Here is a 24,146-nt window from a genome sequence, read left to right as displayed (position 1 = left end):
ATAATGCCTAGAAGTTTCATTACAAACCTTACTGTGTAGTGTTGGTTTGATTGTATGCTTGATCTTACATTTTGGAACGATTGGACTCTTTGTGGACTTGGAGTGGCAATTGCCCTTTGTGTGTTGAGTGTTGCTCCCAAGTATTGTTGTATTTGGGATGGTTGCAGATGTGATAACTGGTAATTTATAGAGAACCCCAGTTTGTGTAGAGTTTCTATGACGTATTGTGTGTGAAGAAGACCCTTGTTGAGTGTTGGTTTTTATTAGCCAGTCGTCTAAATATGGGAATACGTGCATGTGTTGTTGTCTCCTTATGTGAGCGGCTACTACTGCTAGACATTTTGTGAATACCCTTGGGGCTGTTGTTATTCCGAATGGTAGCACTTTGAATTGATAGTGTATGCCGTGCATTACACACCTTAAGTATTTTCTGTGAGAAGGATGGATGGGTATGTGGAAATACGCATTCTTGAGATCCAATGTGGTCATGTATTCCTCCTTTTTTAACAAGGGAACTACGTCTTGAAGTGTTACCATGTGGAAGTGGTCTGATTTGATGAAGAGATTCAGTGTTCTGAGATCTAAGACAGGTCTTAACGTTTTGTCCTTTTTTGGAATCAGGAAATATAGTGAGTAGACGCCTGTTCCTTTCTGATGATTAGGTACAAGCTCTATTGCTTGTTTTTGTAGTAGTGCTTGGACCTCTATTTGTAATAGGTCTAAGTGTTGTTGGGACAGATTGTGCTTTTTGGGTGGCACATCTGGTGGGAAATTTGTGAATTCTATGCAATAACCATGTTGGATAATTGATAGGACCCATGGGTCTGTGGTAATATGTGTCCAGTTTTGTTAGTATGTGGTTAGCCTCCCCCCCACTGTGCATTATCCTGCCATCTAGTGTTGGGCTCGGAGTGTTACAAGTTGTTTTTCTTCGAAGAAGTCTTTTCGGGTCACAAGACCGAGGGACTCCTCTCATTTCGGCTCCATTGCGCATGGGCATCGACTCCATCTTAGATTGTTTTCCCCACAGAGGGTGAGGTAGGAGTTGTGTATACAGTAATAGTGCCCATGTAATGGAGTAAGTATGTATGTACATGTGTGTAAAAGTGATATATATTTACAAATGTACAAGTTTTATCAACATATAATATATATAATTTTTATCAACTTATAACGGCTACAGGCTCCCAGGGAGGTGGAAGGGCGCATGTGAATCTGCAGCGTCTCATGCCACGAACAGATGTACACTGGGTAAGTGACATTTTCCGTTCGATGGCATGTGTAGCTGCAGATACACATGCTGTTCATAGACTAGTAAGCAGTTATCTCCCCAAAACCGGTGGTTTAGCCTGTAGGAGTTGAAGTTGTTTGAAATAATGTCCGTAATACTGCCTGTACTACTGTGGCTTGTTGTGTTGTTAACACATCTACACAGTAATGTTTCGTGAATGTATGAGGCGTAGACCATGTGGCTGCCTTACAGATTTCTGTCATAGGTATATTTCCTAGAAAGGCCATTGTAGCGCCCTTCTTTCTAGTGGAGTGTGCCTTCGGTGTAATAGGCAGGTCTCTTTTAGCTTTAACATAGCAGGTTTGAAATCACTTTACTATCCATCTGGCAATGCCTTGTTTGGATATTGGATTTCCTGCATGAGGTTTTTGAAAAGCTACAAACAATTGTTTTGTTTTGCAGAATTGTTGGGTTCTATCAATGTAATACATTAGTGCCCTTTGATGTCTAAGGTATGTAATGCCATTTCAGCTACAGAGTCTGGTTGTGGAAAAAATACTGGGAGTTCCACAGTTGGATTTAGGTGGAACAGTGATATAACTTTTGGTAAAAATGTAGGATTTGTGCGTAGAACCACTTTATGTATTTGTATAAAGGGTTCTTGTATGGTAAATGCTTGTATTTCACCTACTCTTCTAAGAGATGTGATAGCTATTAGGAAGGCTACTTTCCATGTTAAGTATTGCGTCTCACAAGAGTGCATGGGTTCAAATGGTGGACCCATGAGTCGTGTTAATACAATATTGAGGTTCCATGAAGGAGCTGGTGGTGTTCTTGGGGGAATGATTCCTTTTAGACCCTCCATAAATGCTTTTATGACTGGGATTCTAAAGAGTGATGTTGAATGTGTAATTTGTAGATAGGCAGAAATTGCTGTGAGATGTATCTTAATGGATGAAAAAGCTAGCTTAGATTTTTGTAAGTGTAATAAGTAGCTGAATTTTTTTTTTGTGGACGCATGTAGTGGTTGAATTTGATTATTATGACAGTAATAAACAAATCTTTTCCATTTATTTGCATAGCAATGTCTTGTAGTAGGTTTTCTAGCTTGGTTAATGACCTCCATACATTCTTGTGTAAGGTCTAGATGTCCAAATTCTAAGACTTCAGGAGCCAGATTGCTAGATTGAGCGATGCTGGATTCGGGTGTCTGATCTGTTGTTTGTGTTGAGTTAACAGATCTGGTCTGTTTGGTAGTTTGATATGAGGTACTACTGACAGATCTAGTAGTGTTGTGTACCATGGTTGGCGAGCCCAAGTTGGTGCTACTAGTATTAGTTTGAGTTTGTTTTGACTCAATTTGTTTACTAGATATGGAAGGAGTGGGAGAGGGGGAAAGCGTAAGCAAATATCCCTGACCAACTCATCCATAACGCATTGCCCTTGGAGTGAGGGTGTGGGTACCTGGACGCGAAGTTTTGGCATTTTGCGTTTGCTTTTGTTGCGAATAGGTCTATTTGCGGTGTTCCCCAGTTTTGAAAGTAAGTTTGCAGTATCTGTGGATGAATTTCCCCATTCGTGGATCTGTTGGTGATCTCGACTGAGATTGTCGGTCAACTGGTTTTGAATTCCTGGGATGTACTGTGCTATTAGGCGAATGTGCTTGTGAATCGCCCAATGCCAAATTTTTTGTGCTAAGAGACACAGCTGTGATGAGTGTGTCCCTCCCTGTTTGTTTAGGTAATACATTGTTGTCATGTTGTCTGTTTTGACAAGAATGCGTTTGTGGATTATTAACGGTTGAAATGCTTTCAATGCTAGAAACACTGCTAGTAGTTCTAGTTGATTTATATGAAGCTGTTTTTGTTGAGTGTCCCATTGTCCCTGGATGCTGTGCTGGTTGAGGTGTGCTCCCCACCCTACCATGGAAGCATCTGTTGTGATCACGTATTGAGGCACTGGGTCTTGGAAAGGCCGCCCTTGGTTTAAATTTATAGGATTCCACCACTGAAGCGAGGAGTGTGTTTGGCGGTCTATTAACACTAGATCTTGTGACCCTGTGCTTGTATCCATTGTGTTGCTAGGCACTGTTGTAAGGGCCGCATGTGTAATCTTGCGTTTGGGACAATGGCTATGCATGAAGACATCATGCCTAGAAGTTTCATCACAAACCTTACTTGATACTGTTGGTTTGGGTGCATGTTTAGTATTACGTTTTGGAATGCTTGTACCCTTTGTGGACTTGGAGTGGCAATCCCTTTTTCTGAGTTGATTGTTGCTCCTAAGTATTGTTGTATTTGACACGGTTGTAAGTGTGATTTTAGGTAGTTTATTGAGAACCCTAGCTTGTGAAGGGTTTCTATGACGTATTTTGTGTGTTGAAGACACTGTTTCTGAGTGCTGGTTTTTATCAACCAATCGTCTAGGTACGGGAATACGTGTATGTGCTGTCTTCTGATATGCGCAGCTACTACCGCAAGGCATTTTGTAAATACTCTTGGTGCTGTTGTTATCCCGAATGGTAACACTTTGAATTGGTAATGTACTCTTTGGATTACAAATCTTAAGTATTTCCTGTGGGAAGGATGTATGGGTATATGGAAGTAAGCAACCTGGAGGTCTAATGTTGACATGTAGTCTTGTTGTTTGAGCAAGGGAATCCCGTCTTGAAGTGTCACCATGTGAAAGTGATCTGATTTGATGTAAAGATTTAGTGTACTGAGATGTAAGATGGGTCTCAGTGTTTTGTCCTTTTTTGGTATTAGAAAATACAGGGAGTAAACACCTGTTTCTTTCTGATGGTTGGGTACCAGTTCTATTGCTTCTTTTTGTAACAACGCCTGGACCTCTTGTTGTAATAGATCTAAGTGTTGTTTGGACATGTTGTGTGCTTTTGGAGGCATATTTGGTGGTAATTGTAGGAATTCTATGCAATAACCATGTTGGATAATGGCTAGGACCCACGAGTCCGTAGTTATGTCTTCCCAATTTTTGTAATAATCTGTGAGACTCCCCCCCACTGGTGTTATGTGTTGGGGATTTGTGACATTGGAGTCACTGTTAGTTTGTGGGGTTTTTGGGCTTTGGAATTTCCCTCTTGTTTTAGGGAACTGTCCACCCCTATATTGTCCCCGAAAGCCTCCTCTTTGGTATTGGCCCTGGTATGTGGGTCTGGCCTGTGAGGTTGAAGGTTCTATGCTTTGGGCATGAAACCCCCCTCTAAATTGTGGCTTCCTAAAGGTGCCTCTGCTCTGTGGGGAGTAGAGCGCGCCCATGGCCTTGGCCGTGTCCGTGTCTTTCTTCAGCTTTTCTATAGCTTTATCCACCTCCGGCCCAAACAACTGTTGTCCATTAAAAGGCATATTCAAGCACAGCCTGCTGGATCTCTGGCTTAAATCCGGAGGTGCGTAGCCATTCGTGTCTCCGAATGGTGACCGCCGTGTTTACTGTTCTGGCGGCTGTGCCCGCTGCGTCCATAGCCCATCTTATTTGGTTGTTGGAGATACTTTGGCCCTCCTCAACCACTTGTTGTGCACGCTTCTGAAACTCTTTGGGTAGATGTTCAATGAAATGTTGCATTTCGTCCCAATGAGCTCTGTCATATCTTGCCAATAAAGCCTGTGAATTGGCAATGCGGCATTGATTGGCTGCTTGTGCTGCAACTCTTTCCCCTGCTGCATTAAACTTACGACTTTCTTTGTTGGGTGGTGGTGCATCCACAGAAGTCTGTGAGTTTGCCCTTTTCCGGGCTGCCCCTACTACCACCGAGTCAGGTGTTAGCTGTTGCGTGATGTACACAGGGTCCGTAGGGGGAGGTTTGTACTTCCAATTCCAAGCCCCAGTATATCCCCAACCACAAACGACCTGGTCTTATCCCAATGTTCCTTTTTTTGGGAGAGGCCCTGGACGGGGAAGGAGCAGGAAGAAGGGAGTCAGTTGGAACCTAAAGGAAGGACCAATAGACGACGAATCCCCCAGCACAAGCAGAGTATAAATAAGGGGTCCACCACAGTTGTCAATTTGAGCTCAAAAGTACTGAGCGATAACGAGCTCCAAGCCCTAGAGAAAGGCCTGGGCTTCGTCCCCACCCCGAAACTTGACGTCTTTAAATTAAGGATAGAACTAGCAGAGTTCTTCCGCAAGATCAGGCTGAGAACCTTGTTTCTCCAGAATCCCGAACCTAATAGGGAACGAGAAAAGAACACTGGGCTACGTCCCAAATCTAGGTTCACTCCCAATTCCCATCTTATGCCACCCGAGGTCTTGGCGTTTGAGAAGTCAGTGAGCAGGAGGATCGACGACCTGCAGAACACACAGAGGGATACCTTCCATAACATCAGTACTGAAGAACTCACAGCCCTTCAAAATCTGAGTAATGACTCTTCCATCACTATCAAACCAGCCGACAAGGGTGGGGCAATAGTGATAATGCCTACGGCGATGTACAACACTGAATGCCTACGCCTTCTGAATAATGACCATCACTATAAAAGACTGTCAAGGGACCCCACAGAAGAGGTCAGGGAAGAGATTATCTTCCTGATTGATAAAGGTGTAAAAAACGGTTGGATCACTAAACATGAGGCCTCCTTCCTCACCCAACCTGACCCAAAAACACCGTACTTTTATATTCTGCCCAAAATCCATAAGAATAAACATCCACCCCCAGGAAGACCGATTGTCTCCGGGATTGGCTCTATTTTGGAACCTTTGTCTCAATTCTGTGACTGGTTCCTACGACCATTTGTGGAACAAATTCCCACATACCTTAAAGACACAACAGATGTTCTCTCTCTTCTAGGCACCCTAGAATTTGACAAAGACAGAGAACATCTCATGACACTGGATGTGGAGTCGCTATACACGAATATTCCACAAGAGGCAACTCTAGAAGTGGTCAGTGACTTATTAAATAGGGATGTCTGGAACTACATAACCCCCCCAGAATTTATCCTGGACCTAGCCCATCTGGCCCTCACCAGAAACTTCTTTGAGTTTGATAAGAACTTTTATTTACAGATCCAGGGTACTTCAATGGGGAGCACTTTCGCACCCAGCCTGGCATGCCTATATGTGGATCACTTCGAGAAAGAAATGGTCCTCACTGAAGAGAATCCATATATCCACCAGATTAGGTTATGGAAAAGATACATCGATGACATCCTGATTATTTGGAGAGGAACAAGGGAAGAAGCAACCATCTTCATTTCTTGGTTAAACACCTTGAATCCCTTTCTAAGATTCACAGCCACAATGGGTGACCCGGCAGTCTCCTTTCTCGACCTACTAATAACTGGAAAGAATGGCTCCCTTTCAACAGAAGTTTATTATAAACCCACTGACCGAAACACTCTCCTTCAGTTTCAGAGCTTCCACCCACGCTCCCTTAGGGAAAACCTACCAGTGGGTCAATATCTTCGCCTGCGGCGTAATTGTACCGAACTAACGGACTACAAAAAACATGCTCTACGTCTAACTGATAAACTTCGGGCAAGAGGATACCCGGACCACCTACTGAGGAGAGCCAATAAGCGGGCCCGTGTGAGCCCTAGGGAGACCCTACTGCACCCGAACAGCAGAACCAGCAAGAAGGACCCATTGATCTGTGTGACCACGTTCAATCCAGCTTCCAACATGATCAAAAAGATAATAAATGAGGACTGGAAAATCCTTACGTCTGGAGGTCTCCCCTTCCAGATCCCAATGAATGCCTATAGAAAGGCAAAAAGCATTCGGGATATGATCGTACATACCCGCCCTCGGGTAAACCCTACCACAAGTGGACAAAAGACCCTCTGGGATCTTCCCCCTCCTAAAGGACACTACCCTTGCGGTAGCTGCAGTGTCTGCGCCTTTACAAAAAAAACCCTCACACTTGATTTGGGATTACAAACACCTTGGGAACTTAGACAACTTACGAACTGTAACAGCAAAAATGTGGTGTACATGATCACATGCCCTTGCAACAAGAAGTACATTGGGATGACGACAAGAAGAGTGGGTACACGCATCTGTGAGCATAGGAGCACTATCCGCTGCAAAAGAGATGCCACAAGACTCACAGAACATTATATCTCCATGAATCACTACCCTGATCACATGCAGTGGATGGTGGTGGACCAACTAAAATCCACAACAACCAATGCCAAACATAAACTCTTACTATATGAACAGAGATGGATATGGAGGCTGCAAACGGATACGTTAGGATTGAATGACAATATCCAATGGTCATCCTTAGGCTGACTTCCAGACTCCAGTGAAGCTTCACTGATAACCCCTATTCTATAGGCCACTTATTGCCAAATTACGGGTTCACCACTTCCCTCGATGATATCGGATAGTAACCCCACCATCTAGAGTAATTTCCCCTTGATAGTTTAGCTTTTGTCGTTCCACCAACCCCCCCCCTTTTTTGTTTCCCTGCTCGTCATTTTTATATTTTTAGATTCAAACCTGTTTCTTTCCCACCTTTTTCCCTTTCTATCTTTTCTCTTCTCTCTTCTCCTGTCTTTTCTTCCTTTTCTACAGTTTGTCTTTTTGTTTCATGTCTGGCATTTTATTTGTGTAGATATAAAAATATATATTGCCTTTTTTCCTCTGCTCTCCTTTTCTTTTCCTCCTTTTTCCTTCTCTCCTTCCCCTTTTCCCTGCTCCCCCGTTCCACTCACTCTTCCCGCTCCCCGTCCCGTTCATCGCCGCACAACGAACCGTTGTGTTCGACGGGACTCAGTTTCCCAGAGTCCTTTGCCCCGTTTTGACGCGCCGCGTCCGACGCGACGCGTCATTGCAGGGCGCCCCTCCGTGCGCGCTACTCGCCACGGAGGAGACGCCTCGCTTTTCAGCATCACCGATAGACGCTTGTTGTGTCCGACCACAGCCCCGCGGGCCCCCGCGCATTACGAGGACCTAGCAGGCCCCCTTTGGCACCCTACCGGACACAGCCTGGGAATAAGGGCACGGCCGGACTTGGGGGCGTGGCAGCACGCATCCTAACAGCCAGTCAGCTTCTACATCATGAAGCCCGGCACACCTGTACTCCATTCCCTTGGGGTTCCACCCTCTGCTTCTGCAGCTCCACAGCGATTGGACGCTGATCCTCATATAAACCTGACAAGCCTCAGAGTCAGTACCAGAGCGGCCTGGCTCCGGCATGTAGGTACCCCCCATGGTATTCCCTTTGGAGTGGTAAGTGTGGGCCTCCCTGGCCCTTTGGATCTCTCTTCCCCCTTCTCTCTCCCCCCTTCTGTCCCTTTCTCCTTTTCTCTTTTATTTCTCTGGGAGCGTTTTGCCTTTTCCCTCTTTTTCTTACTCTCTTTTCTTTCACTTCCCTTCTTTCTCTTCCCACCCCCCTTTTTTTCCCCTCTTTTTCTTTCTTTTCTTCTTTTTTCTCTTTTCTCCCCCTCTTCTTTCTTTTTCCTTTCTATAGTAACCCCTAGTTCTTTCTCTTCTCCTTGGCCTGTACTTTCTCCCCCTCCCCTTTTACTTGCTCCTACCCTCTTTAGCCCGGTCCCCATTCTCATCCCTTCACCCCTTTGGCATCTCCCCCTTCACCCCATGCACTTTCATTTGACTTCTGTTCCCCCCTTCCCTCGCGCTAAACCCTTAATCTCCTCAGAGTGTGACTACAAGGGGAACCCCCCCCCCCCCGGCACTAGCCAGACCAGAGGCCAATCGCCCCCGACTCCGGGGTAAGTCATATTTGCATGCTTGCGTGAGTGTATTTACACCTTTCACCCGTGCTGTGTTGTGTGCAGTGGTGTGCCACTTTTCTTCACTCTGCATTTAGCTCTTGCACTTTGAATAAATTGTGGTTTATGTATCATTTATCATAGGCCTACCCCACCAAGAACTACCTGTTCAGGTAGGCCATATTTTATCCACTTTGAGCACCCCACTTCGTATGTGTGCTCCGACCCTGACGAATGCCCCTGACCTACCAGCACTCAGTGAGGGCAGAAACATGTTGGTCTGATACACTTCTTTTATAGACTCAAAGAGACATTATTCTCTGAATGAGCCTCTCCCCCTTATTTTTAGTCTTACCAGCATGCACCACCATTAAAATGAGTAGCAATCACTGGCGACATGTTCGGTAATTTTACTTTATTATTCACCCATTCTGGATCCCTGTAAATTATCCAGGCAATCTAATTTCAGCACTCCCTCTGGTTCTTTTAACCAAGAGGTTGAGTCCGCCCAAGCAGTATCATCTTACTTGGGTGGGGCTAGGTGGTCAAATGATGAAGCAAGACACTATTATGTGTGTGAGACCACCTAGTCCGTAAAGGAAATTTCCCCCTTCCCCTGCAGGACTACACAGCACCCCCATGATTGGACAGTCTCCAACCATTACTATCCCATCTCAGGATTTTAGCATTTCAACCGACATCGGGCACTGAACAGAGACTAAACCAGTTCCACCCTCAGTTCCCACACCTTTAGTGTTTATATGGATAATGGCTAGGACCCACGAGTCCGTAGTTATGTCTTCCCAATTTTTGTAATAATCTGTGAGACTCCCCCCCACTGGTGTTATGTGTTGGGGATTTGTGACATTGGAGTCACTGTTAGTTTGTGGGGTTTTTGGGCTTTGGAATTTCCCTCTTGTTTTAGGGAACTGTCCACCCCTATATTGTCCCCGAAAGCCTCCTCTTTGGTATTGGCCCTGGTATGTGGGTCTGGCCTGTGAGGTTGAAGGTTCTATGCTTTGGGCATGAAACCCCCCTCTAAATTGTGGCTTCCTAAAGGTGCCTCTGCTCTGTGGGGAGTAGAGCGCGCCCATGGCCTTGCCCGTGTCCGTGTCTTTCTTCAGCTTTTCTATAGCTTTATCCACCTACGGCCCAAACAACTGTTGTCCATTAAAAGGCATATTCAAGCACAGCCTGCTGGATCTCTGGCTTAAATCCGGAGGTGCGTAGCCATTCGTGTCTCCGAATGGTGACCGCCGTGTTTACTGTTCTGGCGGCTGTGCCCGCTGCGTCCATAGCCCATCTTATTTGGTTGTTGGAGATACTTTGGCCCTCCTCAACCACTTGTTGTGCACGCTTCTGAAACTCTTTGGGTAGATGTTCAATGAAATGTTGCATTTCGTCCCAATGAGCTCTGTCATATCTTGCCAATAAAGCCTGTGAATTGGCAATGCGGCATTGATTGGCTGCTTGTGCTGCAACTCTTTCCCCTGCTGCATTAAACTTACGACTTTCTTTGTTGGGTGGTGGTGCATCCACAGAAGTCTGTGAGTTTGCCCTTTTCCGGGCTGCCCCTACTACCACCGAGTCAGGTGTTAGCTGTTGCGTGATGTACACAGGGTCCGTAGGGGGAGGTTTGTACTTCTTCTCCACCCTAGGTGTGATGGCTCTGCCTTTAAGTGGATCTTGAAACACCTGTTTCGCGTGTTTTAACATGCCTGGTAACATAGGCAGACTCTGGTATTGGCTATGTGTTGATGATAGGGTATTGAATAAGAAGTCATCCTCTATAGGTTCAGAATGCAGTGCTACGTTGTGAAAAGTAGCTGCTCTGGAAACCACCTGCATGTAAGCAGTACTGTCTTCTGGTGGTGATGGTCTTGCCGGGTAGCAATCCGGACTATTGTCAGATACTGGTGCATTGTATAGATCCCATGCATCTGGGTCATCTTGGCTCATCCCTGTGTGCGTTGGTGATTGCATCATTGGGGGTGTTGCCATTGGGGACAGTTGCGGTGAGTGCTGTGGCGATGGCTGTGGAGAAAAACGTGGTGGAGTTTTTTCTTTAGACACTTTTGCTTTTGGCTGTTTTTCAGTTTCCTGGAAAGCGAGTTTCCGTTTCATTTTAATTGGGGGAAGAGTTCTTATTTTCCATGTGTCCTTTTGTATATGGAGCCTTCTTTGTGTATAGTCTGGCTCTCCCGCTTCTAGTTCTTGTCCAAACTTATGGCCTTGTAGTTGTGATGAAAGGCCTTGTTCTTCGGTATAGGAGCTTTGTTTCGGCTCGGAGGCTGGATGTTTCAGCACCGAAACGTTTTCAGTAGTCTTTTTAGGCCCCGAGGCCACCTTTTTCGGTTTCGGGGTGCCGATATCTCGGTGCAGAGTTTGGTCGGAGCCGGTATCTTGGTGCCGAGTATACTCTGTGCCGGTATCTCGACCGGAGTCGGATGTCTTCAGCATGTGTGTGCCCTTTTTCGGTGACAATGCTTGGTCACCGTGCTTACGGGTTAAGCCATGGCCTGTTGGCGGTGGCATCCCCTGGGCTTTCATTATTTTTGTGTGAGTTTTGGCCGGGGCTGTTTTACTCACGGTTTGTTGCCTCGCCGGCTGCTCACTCTCGGGCTCGTCCGAATCAGGAATGGAGAATGTCTCCTCTTCTTCGACATCGGGGTGTCCAGCCGGTGTCGACGCCATTTGAAGACTTCGAGCTCTCAGGTCCTGCAGCGTTTTCTTCGACCGAAATGCCCGACAGGCCTCGCAGGTATCCTCTTTGTATTAGGGGGACAAACACAAATTACAGACCAAATGCTGGTCTGTATAAGGATACTTAGCATGGCATTTGGGGCAGAAGCGGAATGGGGTCCGTTCCATGAGCCTTGAAGACGCACGCGGTCGGCCCGACCAGGCCCCGTCGGGGAATGAAAGCCCCGAAGGGCCACCGGAGCTCTTCTTTTCTTCGGTGTCGATGTGCTCTCATTAAACAGATACCGAGCGCAAACAATACCATCGAATTTTCCGATAGTTAACTAACTTTTCCGAACCGAAACACGGAGCGAAGAGGAACACGTCCGAACCCGATGGCAGAAAGAAAACAATCTAAGATGGAGTCGACGCCCTTGCGCAATGGAGCCGAAATGGGAGGAGTCCCTCGGTCTCGTGACTCGAAAAGACTTCTTCGAAGAAAAACAACTTGTAACACTCGGAGCCCAACACTAGATGGCAGGATAATGCACAGCAGGTGTATCTGCAGCTACACATGCCATCGAACATATATATATATATATATATATATATACACACACACACACACATGAATGAAAACAATTCCTTAAAGGATCATTAAGGCTCCAGCACTCCACAATGGTTTAAGGGGTTTATTTTAACAAAGCAGGAACGTGTTTCGGCGTGACCACCTTTATCAACCTGCGGGCCGCCATTTTGGACCCCTTTATATATCCTATGTGTTACCATTCATTTAAAGCAATACACTGCCTTTAAAAATATAATAACTGTGATACACTACATGTGAAAAAATATATAATACATGTGGCAAAATATAATAATATATGTGACATAATATACAAGTATATATTGAAAAATCACTAGTAAATATTTACAAGTCTTAGTAAATCTGGTTGAATTTAAATTAATCACAGAGAAACTATTGCGTATATATTATTGGAGAGATCCACAGAGTCCAATCAAATTTATATGATTATTATGTAGGGCATTATTAATTGGGACAATCGTTAATAGGAAAAATCTCATGTGACAGTTCACCATCTCATAAAGTAAATAACGTAACATAATAAACTTAATAAACTTATTCTTGTCACTGAGTATGATTTATCAGAAATTAAATTGACCATATTAACCTAAATGTATATATAACTCTTCATTTGAGTTTAACCCCATTGGTTCTCTTGAATCGAATGCCAATATATATCTGGACTCTAATTTCCTCAGATGTTTCTCCCTATCTCCTCCACGGATATCCTTTCTGATGCCATCTATTACACTGTATTTAACCTCTTCTACGCAACCTCCATGAAACTCGTGCATGTGTCGGGCAACCGGGTAAGACTCATCTCTATTGACTATGGCCCTCTGATGTTGTAAAATTATTTTATGTACTTGAAGTTTTGTGCTACCTACATATAGCTTTGGGCAACTGCATTTTAGAAAATAAATTACATAATCACTTTTGCAGTCATACCTGCCTTTATTAGTATGTATTATTCTATGCACTTGCTCAATAGTTTTGATGTTTTCCCCATTTCTACACGCCTTACATTTGGTACATTTAAAGAATCCATCTTGTGTCTTTAACTAACTCTTTTTCGAAGGTTTCTCTTGTCTCATCATTTTTAACCAAAATATCCCTCATCGATGTTCCTTTCCTGTAAGTTATAGTCGGCCTATTACTTATTAATGTACCTGTGACTGGATCACTTTTGAGCATATGCCAATGTTGTTGCATTAACTTTCTTACGGAATCATGAGCAGTATTAAATGTGGTAATAAATCTCACAATCCCTGTATCTTTTCATTTTTTGTTTTTCTTAATCTCCAACTAATTACCTTTATTGTCTGTAGTGAACAATAACTGTTCCCTCGTATGGGATTTTACTCTTGTGATACTATTCTCTAAGATCTCATTTGAGTAACCCCTCTGTTTCAATCTTTCTATCATTTCGTTCTCAACAGTTACATAATTTTGTTCTGTGCTGCAAATCCTTTTTGCTCTTAATAACTCTCCATAGGGGATATTATTTTTCAATGGCTGTGGATGATGACTTTTGGCATGTAATATACTGTTTCCAGATGTGGCCTTCCTGTACAGTGTTGTCTCAATTCTATTATTTGCTACGATCACTTTTATATCTAAGAATTCAATCGTTTGAGAGTCAATCTTGCCTGTAAATCTTAAATTGCAAATGTTGTTGTTAATTTCTTTAATGAATTTGTCGGCAGTGGTTGAGTCTCCCTTCCAAATTACGAAGATATCATCAATGTATCTAAGCCACATGATAATATTATCACTCCATTTGTCTAGGGGGAAGTTTTTTAAAATCTGTTCTTCCCACCACCCCATAAAGAGATTGGCATAACTGGGAGCAAAGCATGTTCCCATCGCTGTACCGCATGCCTGCTCAAATATCTCGTTGTTGAAATTTGGGAATACAGGCAGTTGAGTATTTTCTAAAAAAGAGATCCATCAACTTTTATCAACATAGCAAAATGCTATTAGAAATGATTACATGGTGTTTACAACACAACATGTTTTATTTCAACAACGAGATATTTGAGCAGGCATGCGGTACAGCGATGGGAACATGCTTTGCTCCCAGTTATGCCAATCTCTTTATGGGGTGGTGGGAAGAACAGATTTTAAACAACTTCCCCCTAGACAAATGGAGTGATAATATTATCATGTGGCTTAGATACATTGATGATATCTTCGTAATTTGGAAGGGAGACTCAACCACTGCCGACAAATTCATTAAAGAAATTAACAACAACATTTGCAATTTAAGATTTACAGGCAAGATTGACTCTCAAACGATTGAATTCTTAGATATAAAAGTGATCGTAGCAAATAATAGAATTGAGACAACACTGTACAGGAAAGCCACATCTGGAAACAGTATATTACATGCCAAAAGTCATCATCCACAGCCATTGAAAAATAATATCCCCTATGGAGAGTTATTAAGAGCAAAAAGGATTTGCAGCACAGAACAAAATTATGTAACTGTTGAGAACGAAATGATAGAAAGATTGAAACAGAGGGGTTACTCAAATGAGATCTTAGAGAATAGTATCACACGAGTAAAATCCTGTACGAGGGAACAGTTATTGTTCTCTACAGACAATAAAGGTAATTCGTTGGAGATTAAGAAAAACAAAAAAAAAAAGATACAGGGATTGTGAGATTTATTACCACATTTAATACTGCTCATGATTCCGTAAGAAAGTTAATGCAACAACATTGGCATATGCTCAAAAGTGAACCAGTCATAGGTACATTAATAAGTAATAGGCCGACTATAACTTACAGGAAAGGAACATCGATGAGGGATATTTTGGTTAAAAATGATGTGAGACAAGAGAAACCTTCGAAAAAGAGTTGGTTAAAGACACAAGATGGATTCTTTAAATGTACCAAATGTAAAGCGTGTAGAAATGGGGAAAACATCAAAACCATTGAGCAAGTGCATAGAATAATACATACTATTAAAGGCAGATATGACTGCAAAAGTGATTATGTAATTTATATTCTAAAATGCAGTTGCCCAAAGCTATATGTAGGTAGCACAAAACTTCAAGTACATAAAAGAATTTTACAACATCTGAGGGCCATAGTCAATAGAGAGGAGTCTTACCCGGTTGCCCGACACGTGCACGAGTTTCATGGAGGTCGTGTAGAAGAGGTTAAATACAGTGTAATAGATGGCATCAGAAAGGATATCCGTGGAGGAGATCGGGAGAAACATCTAAGGAAATTAGAGTCCAGATATATATTGGCATTCGATTCAAGAGAACCAGTGGGGTTAAACTCAAATGAAGAGTCATATATACATTTAGGTTAATATGGTCAATTTAATTTCTGGTAAATCATACTCCGTGACAAGAATAAGTTTATTAAGTTTATTATGTTACGTTATTTACTTTATGAGATGGTGAACGTTCACATGAGATTTTTCCTATTAACGATTGTCCCAATTATTAATGCCCTACATAATAATCATATAAATTTGATTGGACTCGGTGGATCTCTCCAATAATATATACGCAATAGTTTCTCTGTGATTAATTTAAATTCAACCAGATTTATTAAAATTTACTAAGACTTGTAAATATTTACTAGTGATTTTTCAATATATACTTGTATATTATGTCATATATATTCTTATATTTTGCCACATGTATTATATATTTTTTCACATGTAGTGTATCACAGTTGTTATTATATTTTTAAAAGCAGTGTATTGCTTTAAATGAATGGTAACACATAGGATATATAAAGGGGGCCAAAATGGCGGCCCGCAGGTTGATAAAGGCGGTCACGCCGAAACGCGTTCCTGCTTTGTTAAAATAAACCCCTTAAACCATCGTGGAGTGCTGGAGCCTTAATGATCCTTTAAGGAATTGTTTTCATAGTAAAGACGAGGTGGTGTGCGTCCCATTCCATCACCATTGGCGATTAGGTGCAGAGAGAGAAACGCCAAACGAAGTGTTTATATATATATATATATATATATATATATATATATATATAAACAAATAAAATAAACACCCTTAATGGACGTGCCAACATTAGGGCATAATTATGGTACTATGTGAGTAACGTATGCACCAAATAATCAATTACTGTACAACCATATGTTAACCTCACCTAGAATAAATACCCTCCACAATCAACTTTTTTATATATAATTTTCTTTCTTTTTTTTATACAACTCTTTCAAATAAATTCTTGTTAAATTATAAATTAATCATTTATTTCTATACATCATTGTTTAAAACTTCTCAAAGAAGTACAACATTAAAAACAATGTTACCATCTTTAAATCACACAACAGAAAACATTTTCTTCATATAATGTCATGGCTGATCTATGTTCATTCAACCTCACTTCTCTGCTAGTCTCTCCTATGTATCCCTTATCGTAAACAATTAAGTATACTAAATTTTTTGTTCTACAATGCACCATTTCAGTAAGTGGATGACTTATCTCATTCAATTCTACAACTGAACCCTTCCTGATGGTATCACAATTTCCACATGTACCACATGGGAAGTGCCCCTTGATTTTGTTTCCATCTCTTATATCTCTCTGCTGTGTCTCCTTTGGTTCTCTGTAAGCATGTACTAAACAACTCCTTATTCTTCTATTCCTTCTGTAGGCAAAGTTTTTTCCCAAAATTGTATTGTTCCCCCTATTAAGGAGCGTTCAATTCCCGTTCATAATTTTTTAAAATCTTATTACTCATACTTGTATAGTTTGTAATACAGACAATTCTGCTGTTATCCGGTATTCTATGCTTCCCCTCAAATAGACTCATTCTTTTATAATATTTCATTCTCTTATAGGCTCTCTGTATTAATTTATTTGTGTAGCCTCTGTCCAGTAGTTTTTCCTCCAATACCTTAGCATGTATTGAAAATGTCACTTACCCAGTGTACATCTGTTCGTGGCATTAGTCGCTGCAGATTCACATGTTTGGCACAGTCCGCTGCCTGGTGTTGGGCTCGGAGTATTACAAGTTGTTTTTCTTCGAAGAAGTCTTTTTGGTCACGGGACCGAAGGACTCCTCCCTCTTTGGCTCCATTGCGCATGGGCGTCGACTCCATCTTAGATTGTTTTCCCCGCAGAGGGTGAGGATGGAGTTGTTTGGTATAAATAGTGCCCATGCAATGGAGTGAATATGTATGTATGATAAGAGTTTCTAAAAATTATTTACAAATGTTCAGATGTTTAAGGTTTATGATCTACTTCTAAACGGCTACAGGCTTCCCGGGGAGGTGGGAGGGTACATGTGAATCTGCAGCGACTAATGCCACGAACAGATGTACACTGGGTAAGTGACATTTTCAGTTCGATGGCATATGTCGCTGCAGATACACATGTTTGGCATAGACTGTAAAGCAGTTACCTCCCCTAAAAGCGGTGGTTTAGCCTGTAGGAGTTGAAGTAGTTTGGAATAATGTTCTTAGTACAGCTTGGCCCACTGTAGCTTGTTGTGCATTTAGTACGTCTACACAGTAGTGTTTAGTAAACGTATGAGGCGTAGACCAGGTTGCAGCCTTACATATTTCGCTCATAGGAATGTTTCCTAGAAAGGCCATTGTAGCACCTTTCTTTCTGGTTGAGTGTGCCTTTGGTGTAATAGGCAATTCTCTTTTGGCTTTAAGATAGCATGTTTGAATGCACCTGACTATCCATCTAGCAATGCCTTGTTTAGAGATTGGATTTCCTATGTGTGGTTTTTGAAAAGCTATGAACAGTTGTTTTGTTTTCCTGATTAGCTTTGTTCTGTCAATGTAATACATTAGTGCTCTTTTGATGTCCAATGTATGTAGTGCCCTTTCAGCCACAGAATTTGGTTGTGGGAAGAACACTGGCAATTCTACTGTTTGATTTAAATGGAATGGTGAGATTACTTTTGGCAGAAATTTAGGATTTGTTCTTAGAACTATTTTATTGTTGTGTATTTGAATAAATGGTTCTTGTATGGTAAATGCCTGTATTTCACTTACTCTTCTGAGGGATGTGATTGCAATGAGAAATGCGACCTTCCAGGTTAGATATTGCATTTCACAGGAATGCATGGGTTCGAAAGGGGGACCCATGAGTCTTGTTAAGACGATGTTAAGGTTCCATGAAGGAACTGGTGGTGTTCTTGGTGGTATAATTCTTTTTAGCCCTTCCATGAATGCTTTAATAACTGGTATTCTAAATAGAGACGATGAATGAGTAGTTTGTAGGTAAGCAGATATAGCTGCGAGGTGTATTTTTATAGATGAAAAAGCGAGATTCGCTTTTTGCAAATGTAGTAAGTATCCTACTATGTCTTTAGTAGAGGCATGTACTGGTTGTATTTGATTGGCATGGCAGTAGTAAACAAATCTTTTCCACTTAGATGCATAGCAGTGTCTAGTGGAAGGTTTTCTAGCTTGTTTTATGACCTCCATGCATTCTTGTGTGAGGTCCAAGTGTCCAAATTCTAGGATTTCAGGAGCCAAATTGCCAGATTCAATGATGCTGGGTTTGGATGTCTGATCTGTTGTTTGTGTTGTGTTAACAGATCTGGCCTGTTGGGTAGTTTGACATGCGGTACTAGTGAAAGGTCTAGTAGAGTTGTATACCAAGGTTGTCTTGCCCATGTGGGTGCTATCAGTAAGAGTTTGAGTTGGTTTTGACTCAACTTGTTTACTAGATATGGAAGGAGAGGGAGAGGGGGAAAAGCGTACGCAAATATCCCTGACCAATTCATCCATAGAGCATTGCCTTGTGATTCGCGGTGTGGGTACCTGGATGCGAAGTTTTGGCATTTTGAGTTTTCTCTTGTTGCGAACAAATCTATCTGGGGTGTTCCCCAAATTTGAAAGTACTTGTTCAGAACTTGGGGGTGAATTTCCCATTCGTGGACTTGTTGGTGGTCTCGCGAAAGGTTGTCTGCTAGTTGGTTTTGTATTCCTGGAATAAATTGTGCTATTAGGCGAATGTTGTTGTGAATCGCCCACTGCCAAATTTTTTGTGTTAGGAGGCACAATTGTGTTGAGTGTGTTCCTCCTTGTTTGTTTAGATAATACATTGTTGTCATGTTGTCTGTTTTGACAAGAATGTATTTGTGTGTTATTATGGGTTGGAAGGCTTTTAACGCTAGAAATACTGCCAACAGTTCTAGGTAATTGATATGAAGTTTTGTTTCGTGTATATCCCATTGTCCTTGAATGCTGTGGTGATTGAGGTGTGCTCCCCACCCTGTCATGGAAGCATCTGTTGTTATAACGTATTGAGGCACTGGGTCCTGAAATGTCCGCCCTTTGTTTAAATTTTTGCTGTTCCACCATAGAAGCGAGAGGTATGTTTGGCGGTCTACCAACACCAGATTTTGAAGTTGACCCTGTGCCTGTGACCATTGTGATGCTAGACACTGTTGTAAGGGTCGCATGTGTAGTCTTGCGTTTGGGACAATGGCTATGCATGATGACATCATGCCTAGAAGTTTTAGCACAAGTTTTGCTTGTATCTTTTGGTTTGGAAACATAGCACTTATTAGCTTGTGGAATGCTTGCACTCTTTGTGGACTTGGAGTGGCAATTCCTTTTGATGTGTTGATGGTTGCTCCTAGATATTGTTGTGTTTGACACGGTTCTAGGTGTGATTTTGTGTAGTTGATGGAAAACCCCAGTTTGTGAAGGGTTTGTATGACAAAGGTGGTGTCGTTTGCGCATTTTTTTACTGTGTTGGTTTTGATTAGCCAGTCGTCTAGGTAAGGGAACACATGTATCTGTTGTCTCCTGATGTGTGCTGCTACTACTGCTAGACATTTTGTGAACACTCTTGGTGCAGTTGTTATTCCGAATGGCAACACCTTGAATTGGTAATGTATTCCTTTGAATACGAACCGTAGGTACTTTCTGTGAGAAGGGTGTATTGGTATATGAAAGTACGCATCCTTTAGGTCTAATGTGGTCATGTAATCTTGCTGTTTGAGCAGTGGAATGATGTCTTGTAGTGTGACCATGTGAAAATGGTCCGATATGATGTAGGTATTTAGTGTCCTGAGATCTAATATTGGTCTTAATGTTTCGTCTCTTTTTGGAATTAGAAAGTACAGGGAGTAAACTCCTGTGTTTTTTTGTTGTACTGGTACTAATTCTATTGCATCCTTTTGCAGTAGTGCTTGAACTTCTAGTCCTAAAAGTTCTAAATGATGTTGTGACATTTTGCGTGTTTTGGGGGGGATGTTTGGTGGGAAGTTGTGGAATTCTATGCAATAGCCATGTTGGATTATTGCTAATACCCAATTGTCTGTTGTAATCTGTTGCCAAGCTTGGTAGAATTGGCTTAGTCTTCCCCCCACTGGTGTTGAGTGAAGGGGTTGCGTGACTTGAAAGTCACTGTTTAGGTGGAGGTGTTTTTGGAGTCTGGAATCTTCCCCTACTCCTTGGGAATTGACCCCCCCGATATCCCCTGAAACCACCCCTTTGGAAGGAACCCTGATATGGTGTGGTTCTTGATTGTTGGCTGGTGGTGTCTGTGGGTTGGCCACGAAACCCCCCTCTAAATGGAGTTTTTCTGAAAGAGCCTCTGCTCTGCGGGGAGTAGAGTGCGCCCATGGCTTTGGCCGTGTCTGTGTCCTTTTTAAGTTTTTCAATGGCTGTATCCACTTCCGAGCCAAACAGTTGTTTCTCGTTGAAGGGCATATTAAGGACAGCCTGCTGGATTTCAGGTTTGAAGCCTGAAGTGCGTAGCCAAGCGTGTCTCCTTATGGTGACAGCAGTGTTGACTGTTCTTGCTGCAGTATCGGCTGCGTCTAGTGAAGAGCGGATTTGATTGTTTGAGATCGTTTGTCCCTCTTCCACTATTTGCTGCGCCCTTTTTTGGTATTCCTGGGGAAGATGGTCTACGAGAAGTTGCATCTCGTCCCAGTGTGCGCGGTCATATCTGGCCAGCAGCGCTTGTGAATTTGCGATGCGCCACTGGTTGGCTGCCTGTGACGCCACTCTTTTCCCTGCCGCGTCAAATTTTCTGCTTTCTTTGTCCGGAGGTGGGGCGTCGCCAGATGTATGTGAATTTGCTCTTTTGCGAGCTGCCCCTACTACCACAGAGTCGGGTGGTAACTGTGAAGTAATAAACACTGGGTCTGTGGGTGGTGGTTTGTATTTCTTATCCACCCTTGGGGTGATGGCTCTTGATTTTACGGGCTCCTCAAAAATTTGTTTTGCGTGCCGTAACATCCCTGGTAGCATTGGGAGACATTGATATTGGCTATGTGTAGCCGAGAGGGTGTTAAATAAGAAATCATCCTCTATAGGATCGGAATGCAGTTGGACATTGTGGAAGTCTGCAGCCCTAGCCACCAGTTGCGAGTATGAGGTACTGTCCTCTGGCGGTGACGGCTTTGTGGGGTATGACTCGGGATCATTGTCCGGCACTGGGGTGTCATACAGGTCCCAAGCGTCTTGATCCTGATCGTCATGACTTATGGTAGTTTGCGCTGGTGAGTGCATTTGTGGCGGTGTTTGTGCCGGCGATGCCTGTGGAGGAGAGGGCGGAGGCGTGACTTTTTTAACCACTTTGGCTTGTGGTTGTGTGTCATCCTTTGGAAGTCCGATCTTTCTTTTCCTCATGATTGGGGGAAGGGTTGATATCTTCCCTGTATCTTGCTGGATGCACAGTCTCTTTTGTGTGTAGTCCGATTCTACACTTTGGAGCTCTTGTCCAAATTTGTGCATTTGGCCACTTAGTCCTTGTTCCTCTGAGTAGGATGAAGGTGTGGTATTTTTCGGCGCCGAGAGAGAATGTTTTTTCGGTTTCGGCACCGACAGAATTTTTGTTCCTTTCGGCACGGATTCTCGGTGCCGATGTTTTTCGGTGCCGGTATCTTGTTTTTGTCTCTCGGAGCCGCTTTCTCGGCTCCGAGGTTGCTCCATGGCGGTCCCTCGACCGGAGTCGGGTGTCTTCGCTATGGGCGTGCCCTTTTTCGGCCCCTTCGACGGGTCGCCTGATTTATGGGTCGAGCCATGGCCTGTTGGCAGTGGCGTCCCCTGGGCTTTTGGTTTGTCGATGGGTTTACTTTTCGACGTCTTACTCACAGTTTGTTGCTGTTGTTCGACGTCGGAGTCTCCGGATTCTGATTCCGGAACCGAGAATGTTTCCTCTTCGTCGTCGAAACGTTGTTTTGTCGACGTGGACGCCATTTGGTGACGCCTGGCTCTTCGGTCCCGGAGTGTTTTTCTGGACCGGAAGGCTCGACAGGCTTCACAGGTATCCTCCTTGTGCTCGGGGGACAAGCACAAGTTACAGACCAAGTGCTGATCTGTATAAGGATACTTACTGTGACATTTTGGGCAGAAACGAAACGGGGTCCGTTCCATCGGCTTCGATGTCGCACGCGGTCGGGCCGACCAGGCCCCGATGGGGGATCGAAACTGCCCCAAAGTCTTCCGATGATCGGTGTCGATGTACCTAACTATCCCGATACCGAACGGAACAATACCGACGCTTTCTTCCGAGATTCTGACTAACTTTCCGAACCGAAACACGGAGCGAAAAGGAATACGTCCGAACCCGACAGCGGAAAAAAAACAATCTAAGATGGAGTCGACGCCCATGCGCAATGGAGCCAAAGAGGGAGGAGTCCTTCGGTCCCGTGACCAAAAAGACTTCTTCGAAGAAAAACAACTTGTAATACTCCGAGCCCAACACCAGGCAGCGGACTGTGCCAAACATGTGTATCTGCAGCGACATATGCCATCGAACCTCATATTTACCCCTATCTGTACAGTTTGGCCTAAATCAGAGAAATTGGCCAAATGGTATGTTGTCTTTCTGACAGCCAGGATTATTACTGGTATAATGCAATAAAGTATTCTGGTCTGATGGTTTTGTATACAATTCTACCTCCAATTCTGCCTCTATTACGTTTAGCTTTATATCTAGAAAGTCACATTCAGACTAACAGTCAAGGTAAAATTTAAATCGGGGTCCCCACAATTCAACCATAAAATAAATCAGTTCAAGTCATCTCTATTATCCTGCCAGATAAAAAAAACACATCAATGAAATGTACCCAATTCTTCACCCTCTCATAAAATGAGGCAATTTCATTGTATAGGAGTTCCTCTTCAAATATGACTACATAGAGGCATGTCAAACTTGGAGCACAGGTCGCTCCCATGCTGGTCCCTTTGATCTGACAAAACATTTCACCACTAAATAAAAAGATGTTAATTTTCAAAACAATACTCCAACATTTTTGAGAAAATAACTTCCACAAAGGTTTTGCTCAATGTAAAACATCACTAAAGTGGATATGCACCTTGCGTGCTGAAAAGGACAGGGCCTAGCTGAACTTAGGATAAAGCAGTTTTCATTTTTAATATTAATTAGAGACCAACATTATATTTGATAATCAGTTGGCACTAGTATCCCACTGAACCTGCATAAGACACAGCTGGTGAAAGATGCAATAAATACACAGCACAGACTATTGGATTGCATGATAATTTAAAATAAGCATAACCCACTGGGAAAACAGCATACATTATAAAAATTTACCTGTCAACTGGTGGCAACAAGAAAGTGGGGTTGTGGATGTCCTGCACAGCGGTTACGCTTTCTAGTAAGGCATCCTCATTACTGCGGCCAGCCAGATATTTAGATTCAGTGCTCATCAATTCTGTTTTTACAAGAGAAATGATTACGTGAATTAAAGTAAATTTTTATAATTACAATAAACAAATAGATTTCTTAACAAATTGAAATAGTTTTACTGCATCAGCAGGTGGTGCCACAGGTCCAATTCGACTGCTGGATCCTCAGTGGACATGACATCAAAGCTGTAAATGGTGTCAGCCTGGCACCCTAATGTCAGTTCCCTGTTCTTTTTTCTATGCTCTCAGGGGAAGACACAAGGCTACCAGATCGAGGCTACGTTAGGACCTAATTAACAGAACGTAAGACCACTCCTCAGAACAGGGGGGCA

The 24,146-nt window shown here is 42.9% G+C and overlaps 1 protein-coding gene across 2 annotated transcripts in view; it reads right to left on the bottom strand.

The window, feature by feature from the left end:
• The window catches only part of AHCTF1 (AT-hook containing transcription factor 1), a 1,009,458-nt gene that overhangs the window by 243,636 nt on the left and 741,676 nt on the right, over positions 1-24,146 (bottom strand). For both annotated transcript variants that reach the window (XM_069235080.1, XM_069235081.1), the window contains one exon: positions 23,720-23,840. In XM_069235080.1, the coding sequence (XP_069091181.1) occupies positions 23,720-23,840 (121 nt within the window). The remainder of the gene's footprint in view (positions 1-23,719; positions 23,841-24,146) is intronic.

This window comes from Pleurodeles waltl, chromosome 5 (genome assembly GCF_031143425.1).
Source record: "Pleurodeles waltl isolate 20211129_DDA chromosome 5, aPleWal1.hap1.20221129, whole genome shotgun sequence".
NCBI lineage: Eukaryota > Metazoa > Chordata > Amphibia > Caudata > Salamandridae > Pleurodeles > Pleurodeles waltl.
This window is presented reverse-complemented; position numbering and strand designations above follow the sequence as displayed.